This window comes from Enoplosus armatus, chromosome 8, assembly GCF_043641665.1.
Source record: "Enoplosus armatus isolate fEnoArm2 chromosome 8, fEnoArm2.hap1, whole genome shotgun sequence".
In the NCBI taxonomy this organism is placed as follows: domain Eukaryota; kingdom Metazoa; phylum Chordata; class Actinopteri; order Centrarchiformes; family Enoplosidae; genus Enoplosus; species Enoplosus armatus.
The window spans coordinates 12,581,530-12,601,581 of record NC_092187.1 but is presented as its reverse complement, the minus strand read 5'-3'; the positions used below and the strand labels follow the sequence as shown (position 1 = coordinate 12,601,581).

The following is a 20,052-nucleotide window of genomic DNA, read 5'->3' as shown; positions in this document are numbered from 1 at the left end:
AGGCCAGTGTCCCCGGCTTTCCCCTCGACACATGAAAAGCAAAGAGTGAGTGGCAGTCGAGTGAGTATCTGTGTGTGTACACTCATTCCTCATTCAAAGCTAACATTTGCCCCCAAACACTGACAAACACAGATGTTTAGCAGCAGATAGTCAAGTCGGAATATTGGCATATTTTGTGTCATTCACCGCTCCTGTATGAAAATAGATTTTTTTAAAAGCTTTATTTGTCCTGAGTGTGTCTGAATAACCAACAACAGGGAGCTTACACACACCTCCGTCAGTGCCACTGGCCTTTTTAGACATCCCGTGTACTTTACCGCAGGGACTGTCAGGTGATGTTTGGCCAGTGTCAAGCTTTTTATTTGAATAGGGAGAACTGAGGCAGCAATGTTGCATATAGGAGCTCCCTGCGGTATGCACAAACCGGCTCGCCGCATCCCTTTCTCTCATAACTGCATCAGACAAAAACTCCACAGATATTCACTGCGCTGCAATGCATTGCTGGATGGTTCTGGGCATGAATGCAATCTTAGCTTTCATTGTAATGTAACTACTACTACTATCACTAAGTGACACTAATGTACATTTTTTTGATTTTCAAATTTTGAAATGCTTGCAAACATCTACAGAACAATGTGGATTTTTTTCCCCCCTTTTTCTTTTATTTTTTTCCCCCCTCAACTATGAACTATTTTTGCACAGCCAAATCTCACTGCAATCATTAGACAAAAAAGTTTGAATTCATAGCAATAGTACAAAGAAGAAAAATTACAACTTGCAACATTTTAAAATTAAGTTAAGTGGTTTCAAACCTGCACATTTTTCACATTTTTTTTATATCAAACATGGTTGGGTTCATCAAAACAATCTTTAAGGGTTGTATTTACATTCTGTGGGGAAAAAAAGCTGTCCGTTCAGGTCTTCTCATAACCACTGTTATTTCTCCATTACCTTAGATTGTTTTTAATCAGTAGCATGTACATACAATGTCTTCCCAGCTCTAAAAAGAATACATTCTCTGTGTTTGATGTAAATACCAACTGCTTGCCTTTATTATACATCAACTGGCAAAAATCATTACGCCTGTCTGCAATATCAACTTGCATTGATGAGGGTCTGAAAATAAAACTTGAGAGTGTTTGCCCACAAGACTCCACTCTCTGATCTGTAAATATATATAAATACTGCTCCTCAAACAGTTTGCGTAGTATGAGATGGACAGGTATGAAAAGATTGTTAATTAGAGACAACAATGTTTTTAATACAGTGTAGAAAGAGACAAAGACAGATACAGAAAGCTACACATAGGTCTCGACACAAAAAAATTACAATATCATTTCCAATAATGACATTACACTTCTGGTGGGAAGGCGAGAGAGTAATGACATCAATCTGGTGCTCTATGCAGACCCAGCAGGCACAGGAACTTATAAGGAGCATGTACATATCTATAATACTGTATTATGGCTAAATAGATAGATGTAGATGCAGCTATATACACCAGATGCTACTCAGCATTTTCACAGCAAGTTCCCCTTATGCATCCAATGTTATTTATAGTAAGAAACTTGGCTTCACTTAGTTTCAATGAAAACATCTTGATCTATGAAATATGTCAGCAAAGAGCAGTCATGAGTTTTATATAAATAGCGTAGAAAATAATATGAAAAAAGTGATGATATAAATAAAAAATGGCAGATAACGAAAAAGTGAATGTTTTGTATTAAAACACATCTTTATAATTAAAAAATGTCACTGGCAAGTACAATCTGAGACATCAAATGGCTTTAGACGTACAAAATCATGTGCGAAATAATATAAGGCATGATAAATATCTACGATTCTTTTGACTTTTGACAGCAGCATGTGCTGTCTGTTTCCCAACACTAAGCTCTACCATCATCCTCCTCCCTCAATGCACTACTCTCCATCTCTATAGGACCATACCTACAATCCCTCTGATATGTCTACCTGTACAACATTCTGTCTTTATCTTTCTATAGAGTTGTCTGCGGAGAGAAAATAAGAGAAGGAAGGGAGAGAAATGAATGTTAGTCATTAAGATATGTTGTAAACTACACAGATAAGGGGGGGGGCGGGTCAGAGGACACCTTCAGGTCAGTCAGACTTGTATCACATTGTCCACTACTTTGGACACTCCTTTGGTCAAAATAGTCCAGTCGATCAGATGACTGCCAGGTGCATCTGAACAGTCAACATATTGATTGTGTGTTAGTCGTTAAACTACAGATCAGCAAAGTCAGTAGGGAACAGGAGCGTATGGGCACATGTGTGTTGACATGTTTTGGTCTGATGGTCCCCGGGGGATGTGTGGCGGGTTAATCGAGGATGGTGACTGAGTTGGGCATGCCGTTGGAGGCCGGGGAGACAGTGGTGGGGTTGAGCGGGGAGTTGTCTGGCAGGCCATGGAGCGCCTCTGGACCCTCGCTGGGCCGACTGAACTGGCTGGCCAGAGACTCATCCATGTTGAGCTCCATGGTTATGGCACTGCTGCCGTTGAAGTCCAGGTTGTCCTCGCTGCACAGCTTGCTCTCCTCGCACAGGGACGGCTGGCTGGCCGTGTGCTTCTCCTCAAGGTCGCTACATCATGTGAGAGCAAAAAATATTATCGTAAATCTTGTGAAAAATTTAAAGCAATCAGATTACATCTATATTCAGCAAGCTTTTTCTACAGCCTACTAGACGCCAACATGCCAGCTGAAAATACACAGTACTAGACCTGCAACGATTAGTTGATTCATTTCTCAAGCGAAAATGCCGGACAAAACAAGACCGTTGATGAAGTCACCTTGGGCTCTAGGATATTGTGATGGGCATTTTTCACAGTTTTTTTAATGTTTTGTAGACCAAATAATTAATCGATTAACAGAAAAAACAATCGGCAGATTGATCTATAATGAAAATGTTCGTTACTTGCAGCCCTACATAAGACATTACACTATGATTAAACCAAATATTACAGGGAAGTCAGTAGGTAAGTAAGGCGTTGGCAGGGATAATAAATAAGTGGGTTTGGGATAGCAAATCACAACACGGCATACCTTTCTAGAGATCTGCATAGCAGGGGCAGGCATTAGGGAGAAGAGGGACAATGAAGGGAACACAGAGGGTTAGGAAGCCAAACAGTGCTGAGGGAATCAGGGCTGTGTTAGGAGTCAGAATTCAAATGTAGAAACATAAAGTAACGTGTTCAAATGACAAACCTGTACTCTCCAAAAGTCTCATCCTTCATAGGCCGTGCTTCTGAGTCCATTGGACCCTCTTCTTTATCTTTCACTGAAAAGGAGATTATTGAATTTCACTATCAGTAAGATCTCAACCATGTCTCTCTCTAAGCCACTGTCTCAGACATCGATAATGACATCCTGTCACAGAGCGAGAAAACACCAAGTGGAAATAAAGAAGTTTGTGTATGTGGAGGAAAACTATGGAACTATGAATGTTACTGTTGAAATTCAAAACAATTTAAATAATTAATCATTCAGAATGGTCGTATTTATTATTCAATTAGTCCCTGCTTTTATCACAGACAATTAAGCCTACTTTAAAAAGTTGCCAGCCACTTGTTTCTCCCTCACGTGGAAAGGGATGAAAGACCAGTCAGACAGTGGACCGCAGGTTGCAGTTACTCTCGTGGTTTGTGATTATTATTTCACAGTCCTTTTCGGGGCAGAGCCTCTGATACTATCACAGTAAGGAAGTGCAGGCTTGGAGGTATGTTTCGCTATGTGTTTGATGTGAAGTCTGCAAGGGAGAAGGTTGACCGAGCGAAAACTGGCCAATTGGAGTTGGAGCCACTTTAAACCTTATTTTACTTGTTTCCAGTAAGAATAATCTTGTTTACTGTGGTGTATTCCTGTAACTGCTTGGCTTCTTTTTCAACCACAGTGTCCTTTTCATCATCAGACAGCTTTATGGCTCCAGACTGTCCAGTGTTACCCACAAGGCTTTTTTAGAGTATGACAGAGCAGTTTTCTAACGTTGTATTGTTCTTACACACAGGCTTAGAGGGAGGAACCAATGTAGTATGTTCTTCCTCAACTATTTTGTCTTCATCAACACCAAACATATTCTTTCCAACAGTTCAACATCTCTACTGTTGAATGTTTAACACTCATCAAGGTGGGGCTGCACTTGCCTGAATATTTCCCCCCTTTACTCCTCTTGATGAAGCAGAGGATGAGCAATATCAGCAGCAGCAGCACGATGGCGCTCACAAGGCCGATGAACCAACCCTGTGTTGCAAAGCTTTGCTGCACCTCCATCACTCCTTCAGAGGGAATAAAAAAAGAGGGAGGGTGGGAAAAAAGAGAGAGAATGTTTTTTTTGTAACGGGGAAGCAGGATGAAAGCACAAGAGGAGTGGAAAGGATGAAAAAGATAGGAGAAACAAGATAAAAGAGGGAGCAGAATCTAGAGCAAAAGAGACAGAGCATTATGTATTCTGACAGGGTGGCATTTTCACTCGGGAACCAAAGAATACAGAACAATACTCCAAACAAACACGAGTAATGGATCATTTCATATGGCTAACCAAGCTCTCTTTTCACATAAGTCTTTGAAAGCACTTCACAGGCAGTGGAGGGAACTGCAAGACACTCTCTGTAGGATCAGGCTTTATATTTAGATGTGGGAAGCCCGGAGGAGAGAGCAGAGAAGATGAAAGGAAGAAAGATGAATGAAGGCAGAACGCTCATAGTACCTGTTCCTTCTGTCTCGATGTCAGTCTCCCAGAAGGTGGCGTTGCTGTGGATGAAGCGTAGGTGATAATGAGAGCCAGGAGTCAGGCCCTGGAGCTGGTAGGCAGACAGAGAGGAGTTCACCATCTCTGTCTTCTTCCATTTACTGCCATCTGCAGAGACATGACATGAACCTTGATTTCCTTTTCCTCGTTTTGGATTGTGAAACTATTCCCGTGATGGATTAATCGTTTTAAAAGGTTGCATGCAATGAGGTTTTTCCCTATGCAGTTATTAGTGTATATATTATACCATTTTTGTTGAGGTACTGGATCTGGAAGCTAACATTCCTGTGTCTCTTCTTGGTCACCCAGCTGAGGTTAACTGAGTTTTCCCCTACAGACAGGCTGATGTTGACAGGAGGCGCTGCAAGACATTTGGACAGAGGAATCAAATTCTTGATCTAGTACAACCTGGTCCCATATGTGTCTGATCTGTGATGGTGAAGAGCGCGGTATATATTGGCTTTGTACCTCCATCCAGCGTGGTGGCACCCTCCCTCATGATGGGCTCTCCGTCCCCTTCAGCAGTGCGCCCCCTCAGGTAGAAGCGGTAGTGGCTGTGACGGTCCAGGCCCTTCAGGGTGAGGTGGGTGACTGTGGGGTCGTCTATTGTCTCTACCTGCATGGGGCTGTCATCACTCTCCACAACTGATCGCAGGACAGCAAAATAAAAAAAACATTCAATCACAACTTGATCTTCAACACATCGTTATGGGTGACACATTGTTCTGGGTGACATGTGACTGACTGATGAGCATCATTAGGAGGCTATCCTTTTGACATTTTTCTAGTGTTATTGATTTAGCTGGTGTGAACGATGGGTGTAAATGATGCTCACTCTGTTGGTACTGCAGTAGATATCCAATGAGGACTCCATTGGGCTGGCCAGGAGGCATCCAGTGGAGGGTCATTTCTGTCTCTGATGGGCTGTCTAGCATCAGGGACATGGGAGGACCAGGAACTAGAAGCAACACAAACGGGCCTGATTAAAATGCACTCAGCTTAAAAGGCATTTTATACTATTTTGATCTATTATCACCTACATTCCCTCAGCACTTGCCTGCTCAATAATACCCACCCCTGCATCAATTTTAGTTTCCTTCTCTTCCCTGCCCTCCACCCAGTCATTATATGGGTATTAGTGTCATTACCTTTGTTATAACCCACTATCCATCCCTCCCTTTTTCCCATCTTGCTCCATCTTTGTCTCTCCCTGTCTGTTATTAAACCCTCTTCACCCTCTTTATCTGTCACCTTCCACCATTTCAGCCATGTCGCCCCTTCCCTCTTCCACTCTCGATTTTTCCTCTCCTTCTCATTCTCACCTCCCTCATCAGTCTCGAAGGGCATCGTCTCAGAGGTGGGTCCCTCTCCCTTGCTGTTGAATACGGAGACGGCCAGGTCATAGTTGGAGTATGGCCTGAGATCACTGATCACCTTCTTCTCCTCGTTGGCCCCAGTCTCCACCACCACAGTACTCTCTGACTCCCTGGCCCTGTGGTGTCGGTGGTGGCCCTTGGAGCCGGTTCTGGTCAAGTATATCTGGAGCCCCCAAATCAGTCAGAGAAATGATGAAAGAGGAAATCATGGCTTAGTTTCTGGGTCACATTTGAAATTTTTTTTCTAAAAGCAGTTTGAAAAAGATAAAGTGTGGCTTAGGTGTTGAGTGGAACATGCAACAAAGATCCAAAAGAGAGCAGAAAAGAAACAGTTCAGCTAGAGTGTGATACATTGTGAAGGTGAGATCATCCAAAACAAAAAAAGACTCTATTCTTCACAACCTTGAAACTAAAGAGAACTCTGAAGCCCTCGCCAACCTAAAATCTGGCTGCCTCTGCTGTAAATCCAAAGTATGTATTATTCATGAGGACAGGGGCTGAATATGTTAGGCCAAACATAAGAGGAGATACAGGATCAGTACCTTGTATCCCAGCAGGTGCCCTCTGACCGTCTCTCTGTTTATTGCTGCCCAGCTCACTCTGATGGTAGTGCAGTTCATTAATATAAGAACCACATTCATTGGAGCCTCCAATGGAACTGAGAGACAGTGACAGATAGGAGGGTGATAGGTGAGAAAGAACACCAAGTAGAAATAATCCCATTAAAAGAAAAGGGTATTGCTGAAAAACTGCTTAGCAACTGTTTTTATGAATATTTTACCATCTTCTCCTGAGTAGCCAATGACAGGGTCTGGCTCAGGTCCCTCCCCTTTCTCGTTGACAGCCTGAACTTTGATCTCAAAGGCAGAAAAGTTGCCAATGTCATTGACCGTGAACGGTGGTGTGGTTGTGTAGTTGGTGTGCCAGTAGGGCCCGCTGCCCACCACTCGCCTCCACAGCACCCGGTACTTGAAGTTGGGTCCATTGTAGTTACGTTTTTCCATTTCCTGCAGTGATGGGAAAAGCAGTGAATAAGCCACAAACGCTTTTTAGACATTTGTTTATTGCTGCTTCAAATAATTGTGCATTCAGGTGACAGACGTACCTCCCAGGCGATGACCAGAGTGTCTGGGTCTGTGGACTCACTCCTAACATCTTCAGGATTATTGTCTGGAGCTGTGATTGGAAAAAAAAGGTCAGTGTAGTGTCATTTGGGGTTCACCTTGATAATGAAACCTTGTGGTTACAAAACACTGGCTCTAACCTTCAGCAGGTGTGTTGTGGATTTCAGATGGCTTGCTAGGGTCACTCTTGCCCACATCATTGATGGCAATGACCCGGAAACGGTAGGACACGTAGGGCCACAGAGATAGGCTAGCACGCTCCTTGTTTCCTCTTACTCTCTTCAGCCCTTCCCAACCCCTCTCCTTCGAACCTTGGTCCTCAAACTCAACCACATACTCTGCATAGAGAAAAAGAAAGAGTCAAGGATGTATGGAGAAAGACAGGCAGTAAACAATACGGAAGCAATAGAAACATAAACACTCAGGGGCGATAAAGTCTTACTGAGACACTTTGCAAAAGTCTGATGCTGCAGATCAAATAATAATCCTGTCCAAGTAATGAAAACAGAGCAGCCTTTCATTTTGCCAGAGGGAGATAAATGATATGGGTTTGTTGCTCTGAGTATTGGAGTTAGACAAGATGAAAAGTTTTATGTTTGCCTTTGTGTATGTGTGTCTGTGTCATTGCATGTCCTCATCTAGTGGCATGAATGAAAAAGTCGGGATTGCAGCAGGAGAAATTACACATTTTCTTAAAACACAAAAATCTAATAACTATCCATACAAAAACAGTTTTAGCATTAAAAAGAAGAAAAACAGAGGAAGAACAGGCTAGATGTGTGCAGATGTGTATGTTTGTAAGTGTGAGTATGTTTGTCTGTGTGTGTTTGTACTAAACCTAGCACAGGGCTGTTGTGGTCATCTCCAGGAGTCCAGCTCAGAGTGACTGCACGACGCTTAGAATCAGTGATCTGGAGGAGGACAGGAGGGTCTGGACGATCTGAGGGGGGGTGACAATATTATTACCACAACTGCCTGCACACTACACATTTAGACAAATAGGTCTCTCTAATTTTGAGAAAAATATTTTTAAATCACTGCATATATTGCCACTTGCTGGTTTGTGAGCATACAGTATATGATTAATGATCTTACCACATAAAGTGAGGGTGCTGCTGGCTTCAGCCATGTCCAGCTTAGTGATGACCTGACAGGTGTACACTCCCTCATCATCTGGTTCCACATTAGCAATTATCAGGTCTGGTCCTTCAAATGTGTATCTGAGGAAATATGGTCATCATTGTTAACCTCATCATCTCGTTCCTCCTATCATCCTATTTTTGTCACCATAGTAACTTATTTATTTGTTTGTTTATGTAACAGGGATAATACAGATAAACATTGTTACATGGGAAAAGGAAATGTGACAGATGTAATATATAAAGGGTGTAAACACTGTTCTTGGTTAGGCTTTGAAATTCAGGTTAAACGACAAAAAACCCCACAAATGGATAGAATAATCATCCTGTCATTCATTCAACATTATCCTCATTATCGTCAGCTCTCTCAATGTATACAATTTAGTCTTACTTTTCGTCACTGTGGGACTCAAAGAGCTTCTGATCGTTCTTCCTCCACTGAATGAGCGGAAAGCCGAGTTTGGGGTCAACAAAAGCCTGACAAGTGAAGATTGCTGTGTTTCCAGGCTGCACCTTCAGAGGCTGTGGAGGTGACAGGATCACTGTCCTGTCTGGAGGAGAAAGCAAGGAAACATACAATGAGACAAGCTGCATGAGGTGCAAATAACATCAGCTGCTAAGGGGCGCATAGTGTGTGACTCACTGAGCACTTCCAGCTCGGCACTGATGGACAAGTTGCTGTTCTGTACAGAGCAGGTGTAGAAGCCCTCGTCGTTGTGGGTGACATTAGAGATCTCAAGCCCCCCGCTGGTGAGCGGGTTAACTCTGGAATCCGCCAGAAGGGAGGAGGTGCTGCCGCTCTCCCTGGAAAAGACACGCACACACACAAAAACACACATTAGAAACTTGGCAAGCAGAGTAAAAAATAAACCTTTTCAGCTACCACAGGGGCTGATGAATTCACCAGTTCAACTGCCACTTTGCCTATTTCACCAAAAAGAACAAGGCCCAGTTGGATACCTGCCACACAAAATTCATAGTCACAGCCCAGATGTAGCAGCATTTGGCTGTTAATTTATGCATATGAAGAGCCACCTACGCAACAATATCACCTCTGTGAAATTTGTTATTGTGAAAATCTGTCAGACAACACACTAGAATACAAGATAATGCAATGCAATAGAACACAGTGGAATAGAATAAGGTGGTTATGTGCCTCACCATATGACTTTAGGTTTAGGAGAACCAAAGGTCTCACACTCCAGTAAAGCCTTCTGGCCCTCTGTAAATGTGTATGTACTCCCATCCTCAGTCAGGATCTGGGGAGGCAGCTCTGAATCAACACACACAAAGAGATGTGAGACACACACAGACATACATGCACAAAACTCTGTTGAATAAGTAAATGGTAAATTATCTCACTTATATAGTTCCCAAAGTGCTTTACAGCTAAGTCTCATTCACCCATTCACACACCGATGGCGACCGAGCTGCCATGCAAGGTGCTGGTCTCCATCGGGAGCAACTTAGGGTTCAGTGTCTTGCTCAAGGACACTTCGACATGACCGATCGAACCCCCAACCCGCTCTAACCAGCTTTACCTCCCATGCGACAGTGCTAACCACTGTACCATCATGCCGCCCATGTACAAAAACAAACATTCACCAATGACGTAGACGTTGGTGTTGGTGAGGATGGTTCCATGCTTGTTGGAGGCCCGGCACTGGTAGATGGCAGTGTCTCCAAAGTTGACATCCTTTAGGATTAGAGCTCCGCTTACTGTCAGAATACGTCTGGAGTCTTTGTCGGTTGCTGTTAAAAAACACACAGTCAGCACACGCACAGTATTTGAGGTTGTGTTTTGAGGTATGTATTTGCAGGTTGGTCTATGCACTGACCTGAGATGGGGGTCCCATTGATGGTCCAGCTGATGGTAGGAGTGGGGATTCCATCCGCCTGGCAGTCTAGTCTGACAGTCTCACCTGGGGCATATAACTGACTGACAGGCTCTTTGGTCCAGTAGGGAGCCGCTACAAGAGACAGAATCTATTAATTACAAGCAAAACATTACATTCTTAAGTTACACAGTCTCTCTCAAATGATGCGTTGATAGATAGCATATAACGTCTTCTTTTCTTTGTCAACAGAAAATTATTTGATTGACCTGGGTGTTGAGGTATGTATTTGCAGGTGGGTCTATGAGAGAAAGTCAGAGAAAGCCTGTGAACCAGGGCACAGCCTTTCTCTTAAAGCATTAAAGAGCTGAATGTTAACAGCTAACGAAAGATGCGATTGGGTTGCATTATGGGAAGTGCAGGAGTTTGGACTGAAAGTCAGGATATCTTTGCCTTTGCAGCATCCCTTCTGACTAATGTTTTTTTTTTTATCTGACTCTTGCTAGTGCCCTAATGTTATGAAATTGCAATCCTAAATCGATCGAGTACTTTTTAAACCTTTATCTAAGAACAAAGGTGAAGAATTCACGTAACTGGTGACAGATAATGATTTTGCATCAGTTGCTAATTGTGTCATTTTTCTTGCTCTTGGCTAAACTTGAGGAATACAAGATTCGGTAATGTGATCACCTATGAATCTGGATTATTGTAGTTACCATAATATTGTAAAATCACAGTACATGCTCAGATTAACCTAATTTCACATGCAATATAGTGTATATGTGTGCATGAGTGTGTGTGTGACGTACCTTCCACAGTGACAGAGTAAGTGTGTGTGGCCTTCCCTTGAGGGTTCTCAGCTATACACTGGTACTCGCCTCCGTCGCTCTCGGAGATATTACTGAAGCGCAGGCGGCGGTCGAACAGATCTTTAGTGGTTCGGGATTCAGACAGCTCGCCGTCCTTCCTCAGCCACGACACTCTGGGAGTTGGACTGAAGAGGAGGAGAGACGGGAGGAAGAGGTGCAGCAGGCATGGGGAGGATGTAGATGGAGGGATGCAAGAAAGTGAAAAGTGAGATGAACATGGACATGAAATGAAGAAGGCAGGCAGAGAGAGAAAGAGGGTGGAAAGAGAGGAAATACATGAAAATGAGAAGGCAGCAAGAAGTAGATAATGGAATGAAAGGAGTGTAGGGAGGTGGGAGGAGGGGAAAGAGATGGATGAGATGCAGGTAAGATTGATTAAGAGGAGCAGCTCAAGTTTTCTGATTGATGGGGGCAGAAACACACACATGCACACACACACACTCACAGGCCTTGGACGATGCACTCAAGCTCCACGGTCTGGCCCCTGAGGGCATGGTAAGTGCTGTGGCCTCCAGAAGGTCTCATCATGTGGGGCCTCCTGTTCCGCAGTACGGAGTTGGCTGGACAGAGAGAGGTGGAAACACAAAGAACAAGATTCATACATATGTATGGGTAATTTTCAAATTGCCGTGCTGCTGACACAGCAGCCACTTTAGAGACTCTGACACACACACACACACACACACACACACACACACAGATGCAGGGTGTGGAATCGTGTGGAGAGGAATCTACTTTTCTAACAACACATCATCATACAGACTTTCTACACACACACACACACACACACACACACACACACACACACAGAGGTCTCATGTTAACATGTGCTCATCTTTCTGACCTCTAGTTGGTCCACAGATGCTGGCAGCCACATCTCAGTGTGAGCTGCATCTCATTACCACTGGGCTGAGGAGGTGATGGGTCCCCTGCTGGCTATAGGACCAGCTACTGGACATGGTACTGCTTTTGTCAGCGCAACATGCCACCACATGGAGGTGAGTTGACTTTGGTTTAATTATGGGGCCTCAGTGGTCCTCAACAAATTGTTGTGCTAACTATTTATCATACTGCATGTGCCAATTTTATATACAGACCCATTCTGTATTTCACTGTAACTGTTTTCTCTTAAATAAAGAAAAGCGGTAAGAAGATTGATTTTTAAGGGATGTTATGGTCAAACTGTACAGGCTCTATTTCAAAATGTATGTACTTTACAAAACAAAATGCAGGTGTCAAGGACAGTGCACATTTAGGCAGCATGGCTCTTGGGATGGCAATGCTGGTTTGTCAGTCGGTCAATCTTTGGCTCAGACTGAAATATCTCAACAACTTGATGACTATGAAATTTGATACTTACATCTTTCGTCCCCAGACAATGAATCCTACTGACTTTGGTGATCCTCTGACTTTTCCTCTAGTGTCACCATGAGGTTGACATTTGCAGTTTTAAGAGAAATGTTAGCTATTGGATGGATTGCCATGAAATTTGGTTCCTCTCAGGATGAATGAACAACTTTGGTGAACCTTTTCATCTAGCACCATTTTTAGGATTAGGGTTATGTTTATGATCAAATACCTGCAAATGAATGACATTCCTATCAGCCTCAGTTGTACTTTGTGTTTAGTGCAGTTAGCATGCTAACACGCTAAAGTTGGTAACTGTGTCAGCATCATTGTGAGCGTGTTAGTATGCTGTCATTAGCATTTAGCGCTAATCACTACTGAGCCTAAGTACAACCATCACATTATTTACTCTCATGTTTGACATTTACATATAATGCAAGATATGGCCTGCACCTCCCATCGATTTAAATCTTTGGAAAACGTTTGGACACGTGTAATGTTTTTGTTTTGTTTGTCATATGGTAGTACCATTATTGATGGAGGTCACTAAACCCATCACACTTAAAATCTGAATGAAAACAGTCTTAGCCTAAAGAAGCATTTCTGGAACTCAGTTCAGTTCAGGTCAGATCAGTTTTAGATTAGTTGATCCAGAGCAAAACTCACAGGGTATGACAGTCAGAGTGATGGGCTCCTTGGCCAGAATGGTGCGCGTTGTCAGGTACTGGACATTGCAGGTGTAGTCATCCCTGCTGTCCTCAGTTGTCAAATGGGCAAAGTATAGGTTGCCATCCTTCCCCACCACCACCCGCTCACTTAGCTGGATATGGTGTAGTCCTGTGGAGAGAGGGAGAGAGGAAATGAGAAAGAGAACAGGAGAGAAAATGATGACAGATAGAGGCAGCAGACAAATGAGAAACAGGGGAGAGAAGCTTAACAGCAGAATAACATAGTGAGAGGAAACAGAAGAGCGAGGCAAAGAGATACAGCAGAATGAGAGAAATCGAAAAATTATGATAAAGAGACGTAGGATAATAGGTGTAAGAATAGACTCTGCTCAGACGACAAAAGGTACTGAAGACGTTTTCATTAAAAAAACAAGGATAGATAAATGCACAAAAGGATATTCTGGACATTGAGAACGAAAAAAGATTTTTTTCAGAAATAAATAATCAACAACTATGATGGGATAAAAACAGGAGGAGACAGGAAGGATGGAAAGGTGATGTACTCACTCCAGTCCATCCAGTGAATGATAGGCTCCATAGAGCTCTGCGGGGGGTTACACTTCAGAACAATACTGCTTCCCTCTTCAGACTTCACATTAACCTTTTTTTCTTTCTGCTGGGATGGGGGAGCTAGAGGGAGGCAAGTACACACCTGTTAGTCTGCGTAGATAAACACGTGTACACAACCACCTGTACACACATTCACTGTGTCCTGTAAAGATTCCACATCACAAGGCAACTTAAACACACAGCGCAGTGGATAAGGAGAATTATTTATAAATCCCCATTTGAGGAACTTTATGGATTTGAGGAGACGCGTGCTCAGAGAAGGCGCCGGCATGTCTTTTGTCTCGCAGATGTAGAATGACGTGATTTGTGAGTCATATGTGTTTGCTCTTCCTCCTCCCCTCCTCCCCTCTGCTCATTGTTGATAACCCCACAGGAGATACTGAGGAGTGCTTCACATGACATCAACTCAAGAGCGTTTCTGGGGAAACCGTTGTCAGGGAAACTGCGAAAGGAAGGAGGTCGCCCAGGGAGAGAGCCAGTCACACAGGTGGATGGATATACAGAGGTGCTCTTTACTTTTGCCCAGGGGCCCATGTGTGTGTGTGTGTGTGTGTGTGTGTGTGTGCTTGTGTGTACGAGAGTATATGCTGATTATCACGTTATTGCATGTAATTATATTCCGGGTGGCGGTACTGGGAGCACTCGGTGTGAGCCTCCATCTGCTAACAAATGAGCTCTCTATAAAGCAGGGCGAGGAAAAGGTTTATGCACTGGCTCCGCTCACAGCTTTGTAAATCGCTCTGTTATTGCTGATAAAACCAACAACAACACAGCTCGCTTCTAATCTGGACCTCGAAGGCATTTACAGGAGCGCCAACACTGAAACTGACATCTATAAAAGACATGTAGCTCCTCTAATGTGATGCAGTTTGTTTGAAAACATATCAGAGGATGTTTGATTAGTTTTGTTTGTTATTCCAAATGATTACTGTTGTTAATTTCTTCTTCATTCCCCAGATGTAGGCGATGATTCGATGATGGAAGGAAACTCCGCTGATACTGACTTTTCACATAATACTCATATTTGCATCAAAGATCAGGACCAACAGGCATGCGCATCTTAACCTGGACAGCACCCGTAGCCGAATCAGTACTGCTGCCCTGAACACTGTTCAAGCTTGTCTTTTATACCTTTAGACATACATGGGGTCCTACTATAACACACAAGTCTGTAAACTTCCGTTCCCCAGAGCAGGGTCAGGAAAAGAGACCTCTCAGAATGACCTTTCACATACCTTAACCTCTCAGAGATAACCTTTCACATATCAAGATCTCTCCTAAACAACAATAGATCTTATCTTTATGGGCCCCAACATCTGCTAGTTGTTTACCTGGAACATTGCATACATGGCAACTTTGTACTGCATATCCTTTTACGAAAAGACTACTTTTATGATTAGTATCAAATAATACACATCATTACAAATCAGCGAATACTGACTGAGCAAGATGGAATTTGAATATTCAAAGTCTCAATAACTGGTCAGAGGATGCTTTAGGATTAATCAGCCATCAGCTCGTTCTTACCGTCAGTGTTGAGCATGGCCTCGTTGGAGACGGCTGTCCCCAGCTCGTTGGATGCGTAGCAGACGTATTTGCCTTGGTACTGCTTCAGGGTGTCCATAGTATTACTGAGTGTGTAGAATGCGAATGAGCCAGAGCGCTCAGTAACCTTCAGCTCTGGGTCACTGCCCGGGTCAAACTCTTCTCCATCCTTTGTCCATCGGAAACTTGAATATAGAACAAAATAATCAGTAACACTGGTGGCAGAGTGTTCACTCAAATATCAAAGTCAAAAAATAATTTCCATGCCTTTGAAAATGCTATTTTTTTACGTCACTGAATTTGAATTGCTGCAAAATGTACACGAGATGCCCCGGTGGGAGTCATAAGCTTGTGCTGTGTAATTGCGATATTCATCTTTTCCTTGGCAATTGGAGCAGTTTTCCACTTCAGAGCAGCTAAGACACTCTGAAAAGATTGCTCGAGGGCTTAATGACATTTATCCCTTGTTGAAGTGAGAAATCTGACTGGGAGAAGCTGTGCGCTCATGTAATACTAATACGTAGATGTCAGCTGAACAAGGAGAGGGAAGGTCACTGTTCTCAGTTGTCTAAAAAGATAACCAGCGGCTAGACTCCTCCATGACTAATACAGCATCTTCAGACTATATGTGTTTTTGTGGATGTGTGTGTGTGTGTCTGCTGACTAACATGGGTGGAGGGTTGCCAGAGGCTTCACAGCTCATGACGAGGTCTTCAACGCTAAAGACGGTGACAGACTCCGGCTGTGTGATGATCATTGGAGGCCTCTTGACTGCAAGGACCAAAAACAGAGTTACCGCTGTCATAATACCAGTTATAAGGCAGGCGTGCATGTGCTATTGCACACCTACACGGTTTAAATAGATAGAGACCCATACACACACTCAGAATAGTGCCGCAGTCTTCACATGACCTGCTTTCATTCTGCATGCTGCTGTAATAACTCCAGCTATGACATATACACATATATCACCCTATCGCAACACACAAATCTCCATGGATATTGGTAATGGATTAACAAAAAGCACAGAATAACCAAAGATACCACCCCATTTTCATAGTTTAACTATGCTGCCGATAAGTATATTCAGTCAATATCACTTAAAAAGACTCCCAGGAGAAAGAGATGAAATGTAGGCCGAGGAAAATAGTGTGAGTGAGAGAGCAGGCAGAGAAAATGGGTTGAGATGAGAGGAAATTGATATAGCATAATGTAAGAGGGAGAGTTCATGTAAAAGAGATATATGCACACACACAGTGCTCCCTGTGAGGCTGAGGGACATGGAGAGGGAGGGAAAGAGTCTGTGGGGAAATGAAGCAGGGATTTCGAAGGAAAAAAAGTAATGACCACCAGAAGAGGTTTCTCTTTCTCTGTCACCACTGTCCGTAACAGCCATAAAGCAACAGCCATAAAGCGAAGCCTCGATAACACACTCATAAAAACCAACATGCTGGGATTTGGTGTGACTCCTGTATTGAACCAGCATGTTTGATTCTCCCACATGTTTTATGGCTCATGTCAAGTTTTTATGTTCTGCTTTTCAATACTTATAGACAGAAATTTAAATCCTTTTCTCCACAGCTTCAGTAACTACACGCAAAGGCTGTTTGCAGTGAAATAGAGGTCACAGATTGATACTTGTTGGTAGAGTCTTTAATTTGACTTTAAGGGAAAGAGACAGAGCCCGAGTCAGAGATGAATTTACATTATGTAGTACAGGACATTATGTATAATTTATGATAAAGGAGGACATAGGATGGACGGGGGGGCTGCGGTAGATGAAAAGAAGGCGACAGAGATGGAGAGCTGAGTGGACAGGGGAGACGGATGGAAGTGCAGCAAAGAGGGAGCACATGCAGAGCAACAGAAAAACAGAGCAAAGCGAGATGGAGATAGAGGGGGGGGAAACAAACAAGGGGTCGGTTCACAGAGATTCAGAAAGAGACGGATAGGGAGAGTGAGGGAATTTAATGAAAGAATTCCCACTGATGGAGGAAATAAGCCCATTTCCTCAGCTGATCAAATTGAAAGTCGGGCTGGGGGCGCTGCTCCATTATTGGCAGAGGAGGAGGAGAGGAGCCGGTGCTTAGTGCTTTAACTCCTCTTTATTTCTCCCTGTCTTTGATCTGACAGCCCTGCTGCCTCCTTACAGACAGCAGCTCCTCACACTTCCTCCTCCCTGCTCCTACAGGGATTTCACCTATCGGGAGCCAATGAGACTAAACACACATACAGGGAAAAAAAGGCACACAGACACAGGTTCACAATACAACACACACATCCTCACATACAAATACACACACATGCACGATAACACACCCTGAAACAGATGCAAAAACATGGACATACAAGCATAACACTGCAAATGCTAGATTCACTAAAGTGCAGCAGAGTTTTACTGTGTGCTGGATGAAAAATAACATCTCTGGCATAATGAAAGTGTTTACAATAAGCTTTGCCAGCACCTGCATTAAGACAGAAAGACATCAATAAAGTTAAAAGCACTTACGATCACTTATGTGGTCTGTTAGTCCACAGTGGTGGCCAGAGAAAAGGCAATGAGGGAAAAAACATTTTAGTTACAGTAAACAAGAAGGAGAAAGCGAGAGATAGTTAAATACATAGACAGGCTGAAAAACAGGAAGATAGACAGATAGATAGATAAATAGATAGATAGATAGATAGATAGACAGATAGTTTCACTGATAATTGTACAACAATTATGATACATGGACGATAAAGCAGTGTAATGTTTCCTGTAATGGAGCGTAGCTTTTAACCTCAGCCTCCTTGACACAGATTCTAAAGCATCTCCTTTATTGATCCTGATCACTGCCTCAGTGACTCTCATTGACATGCCAGAGGCTCGCTAATTGAAAGGCAGGGGACACCTTGACCTTTTACATCTTTGACCTGCTCCTCCTTCCTCCTCCTCATCATCCTGCCTTCATCCTCCTCGGCCACCTCACCTCGGTGTCAGCTCGCCCCTTCGGGAATTAGATTGGGAGATTTACTGCATTTCATCAACATTTACGGATTACGCCTGCGTGAGCACATGTGTGTCCGAGCGCGTGCAATTGCTTGTTTGCACTCACACTTTTGAAGTCTGTGTGGGCGGTGAAGGACTGTGACTCATTGCAAGTAGTCTTAGATAAAGAGTGAACAACAAAAGCAGCAGTGGAAACAATATTCTCTCCCTCTCCATTGGAGCTCTGTGGGCAGGCCGGCAGCAGCAGAGGAGATGAAGATCAATTTCCCCGCAGCTACACAAGCTCAGCTGTATTTCTAATGCCCACATATTGCATCGAGGAGGAGGAAGAAATGAGAGTGAGTGAGGAAAAACCTAGCTGGATTTTTGTTGTATAACTCAATTGTTGATTAAATTACTCCCCAATCAGATTCTGGTTTGCACCAAGGAAACCAGATCAATAGTGGGACTAATCAATGCAGTATGAGGGGATCAATTAGAAAGTAATTAGACACACCACAGGCACAGATGAGTGCTAACCAAAGAAACCTCAGACAGCGTAGTATTTGGAGCATGTATAGCAACCCAACCCTGAATATTGAGATTAGTGAAAGAAAAACATGTTCATTCTGCTCATTTGCACTAATTAATCATGATGAAAGATCATTAATAGTGCTTTGATGTATCAACAATGTAATTAACACAACAAATAGATCTTTGAACCTCATGGAAGCATTCAGCTACCATTGTTATCTACGGTGCGATATGAATCTGTACTCACAGTTGGAGGGTATGTGTATGGCTGCATGGCTGGGCTGGGCAGCAAGGGAGAGGAGGAGGAGGAGAAGGGGGAGGAGGCGGGAGGAGCACTGCCCCCTACTGCCAACCTGCTGTCGCTGCGTGTGAGGCATTGCTCACTGTCCCATCAAAGTCCCACCTGCTCACACACACGTACAGTAAAATGCACGCAGAGGGCAACCTCTCACACACACACTTTGTTTCTTTTCCAGGAGGCCTCGGCTTTGCCTCGTATGTCTTTGGTCCCTCTCGTTTTTTTCCCCCCTCTCTCCTTTCGCTCTGTTCTTTAAGTCCGGTCCACGCCCTCCTGCTGGTGTCTCCTCTGTGAAAGATAAAAGAGAGGGGGGAGGTGAGGGGGAGACGAGAGGAGAAGCGAGAGGGAGGGGCAGAGAGGGGCCATGTGTCAGAATGGGAGAAAAATTACCCTGCACCATGTGGTCAGACCTATGCACAGACGAAGACATGGAGTTAACACACCAATCAAGATGCGACAATACACATCCCAACAAAAAAACCCTGATATGCCTATCTCTGAACCTGTTCTTGCAAAAAAAAAAAAAAAAAACTCCATTTGGTTAATTACATGACCAGTGGCACATATGGAAGGGCCAGTCAGCAGGACAGATGGACAGAATACCACAACAAGAAGCTGAACAGAGCCTCCCAGCTCCCAGATGGGCTGTGGACAGACAAATGCAGATTGATGAAGTGTCAAATCAGATAATGCGCAAGACAGACAAACAAATAGTTGATAATTAGGTTGACTGGTTGGGACTGCGCTGCATGAACTGAACAGTTCATAGTGTACTTGGGTGATAGTGCTGTGATAAGTGTGCGATAAAGATGCTATCAGTCATGGGGAGTGAGGGAAGCCACCCCTGCTAGGAGTCTATCCGTTCTCCATCTGTACCCTTGGATCCGGTCCTCGCCACAACATGCAGGCTGTCCTCCCCCGCGGCACCACGTGGCGCAGCCCGCTGACTGTTTAC

General features: G+C 43.6%; 1 protein-coding gene across 1 annotated transcript; it reads right to left on the bottom strand.

Annotated features, from left to right (window-relative positions):
* Positions 1 to 2,339: 2,339 nt before the first annotated feature.
* l1cama (L1 cell adhesion molecule, paralog a) lies at positions 2,340 to 19,176 on the bottom strand. Its single transcript, XM_070910344.1, has 28 exons — positions 19,047 to 19,176; positions 17,807 to 17,821; positions 15,966 to 16,068; positions 15,280 to 15,482; positions 13,690 to 13,812; positions 13,121 to 13,291; positions 11,553 to 11,667; positions 11,048 to 11,232; positions 10,242 to 10,373; positions 10,009 to 10,155; positions 9,565 to 9,676; positions 9,047 to 9,207; positions 8,795 to 8,954; positions 8,360 to 8,484; positions 8,103 to 8,204; positions 7,405 to 7,602; positions 7,246 to 7,316; positions 6,922 to 7,147; positions 6,683 to 6,798; positions 6,087 to 6,303; positions 5,600 to 5,722; positions 5,233 to 5,409; positions 5,012 to 5,125; positions 4,723 to 4,872; positions 4,160 to 4,291; positions 3,225 to 3,297; positions 3,063 to 3,074; positions 2,340 to 2,601 (listed from the first exon to the last, which is right to left on the bottom strand). The coding sequence occupies exons 1-28, from the start codon at positions 19,174 to 19,176 to the stop codon at positions 2,340 to 2,342; spliced, it is 3,855 nt and encodes a 1,284-aa protein (XP_070766445.1).
* Positions 19,177 to 20,052: the final 876 nt, after the last annotated feature.

Excerpts from the sequence above, each read along its gene's own strand:
- l1cama (XM_070910344.1), bottom strand. The coding sequence starts at position 19,176 with ATGCCTCACACGCAGCGACAGCAGGTTGGCAGTAGGGGGCAGTGCTCC. Across the intron at positions 13,292-13,689 it reads CATTCACTGGATGGACTGGA|GACTACACCATATCCAGCTA; the intron begins GTGAGTACATCA and ends CTCTCTCCACAG. Across the intron at positions 5,410-5,599 it reads TCTACTGCAGTACCAACAGA|TTGTGGAGAGTGATGACAGC; the intron begins GTGAGCATCATT and ends TCCTGCGATCAG.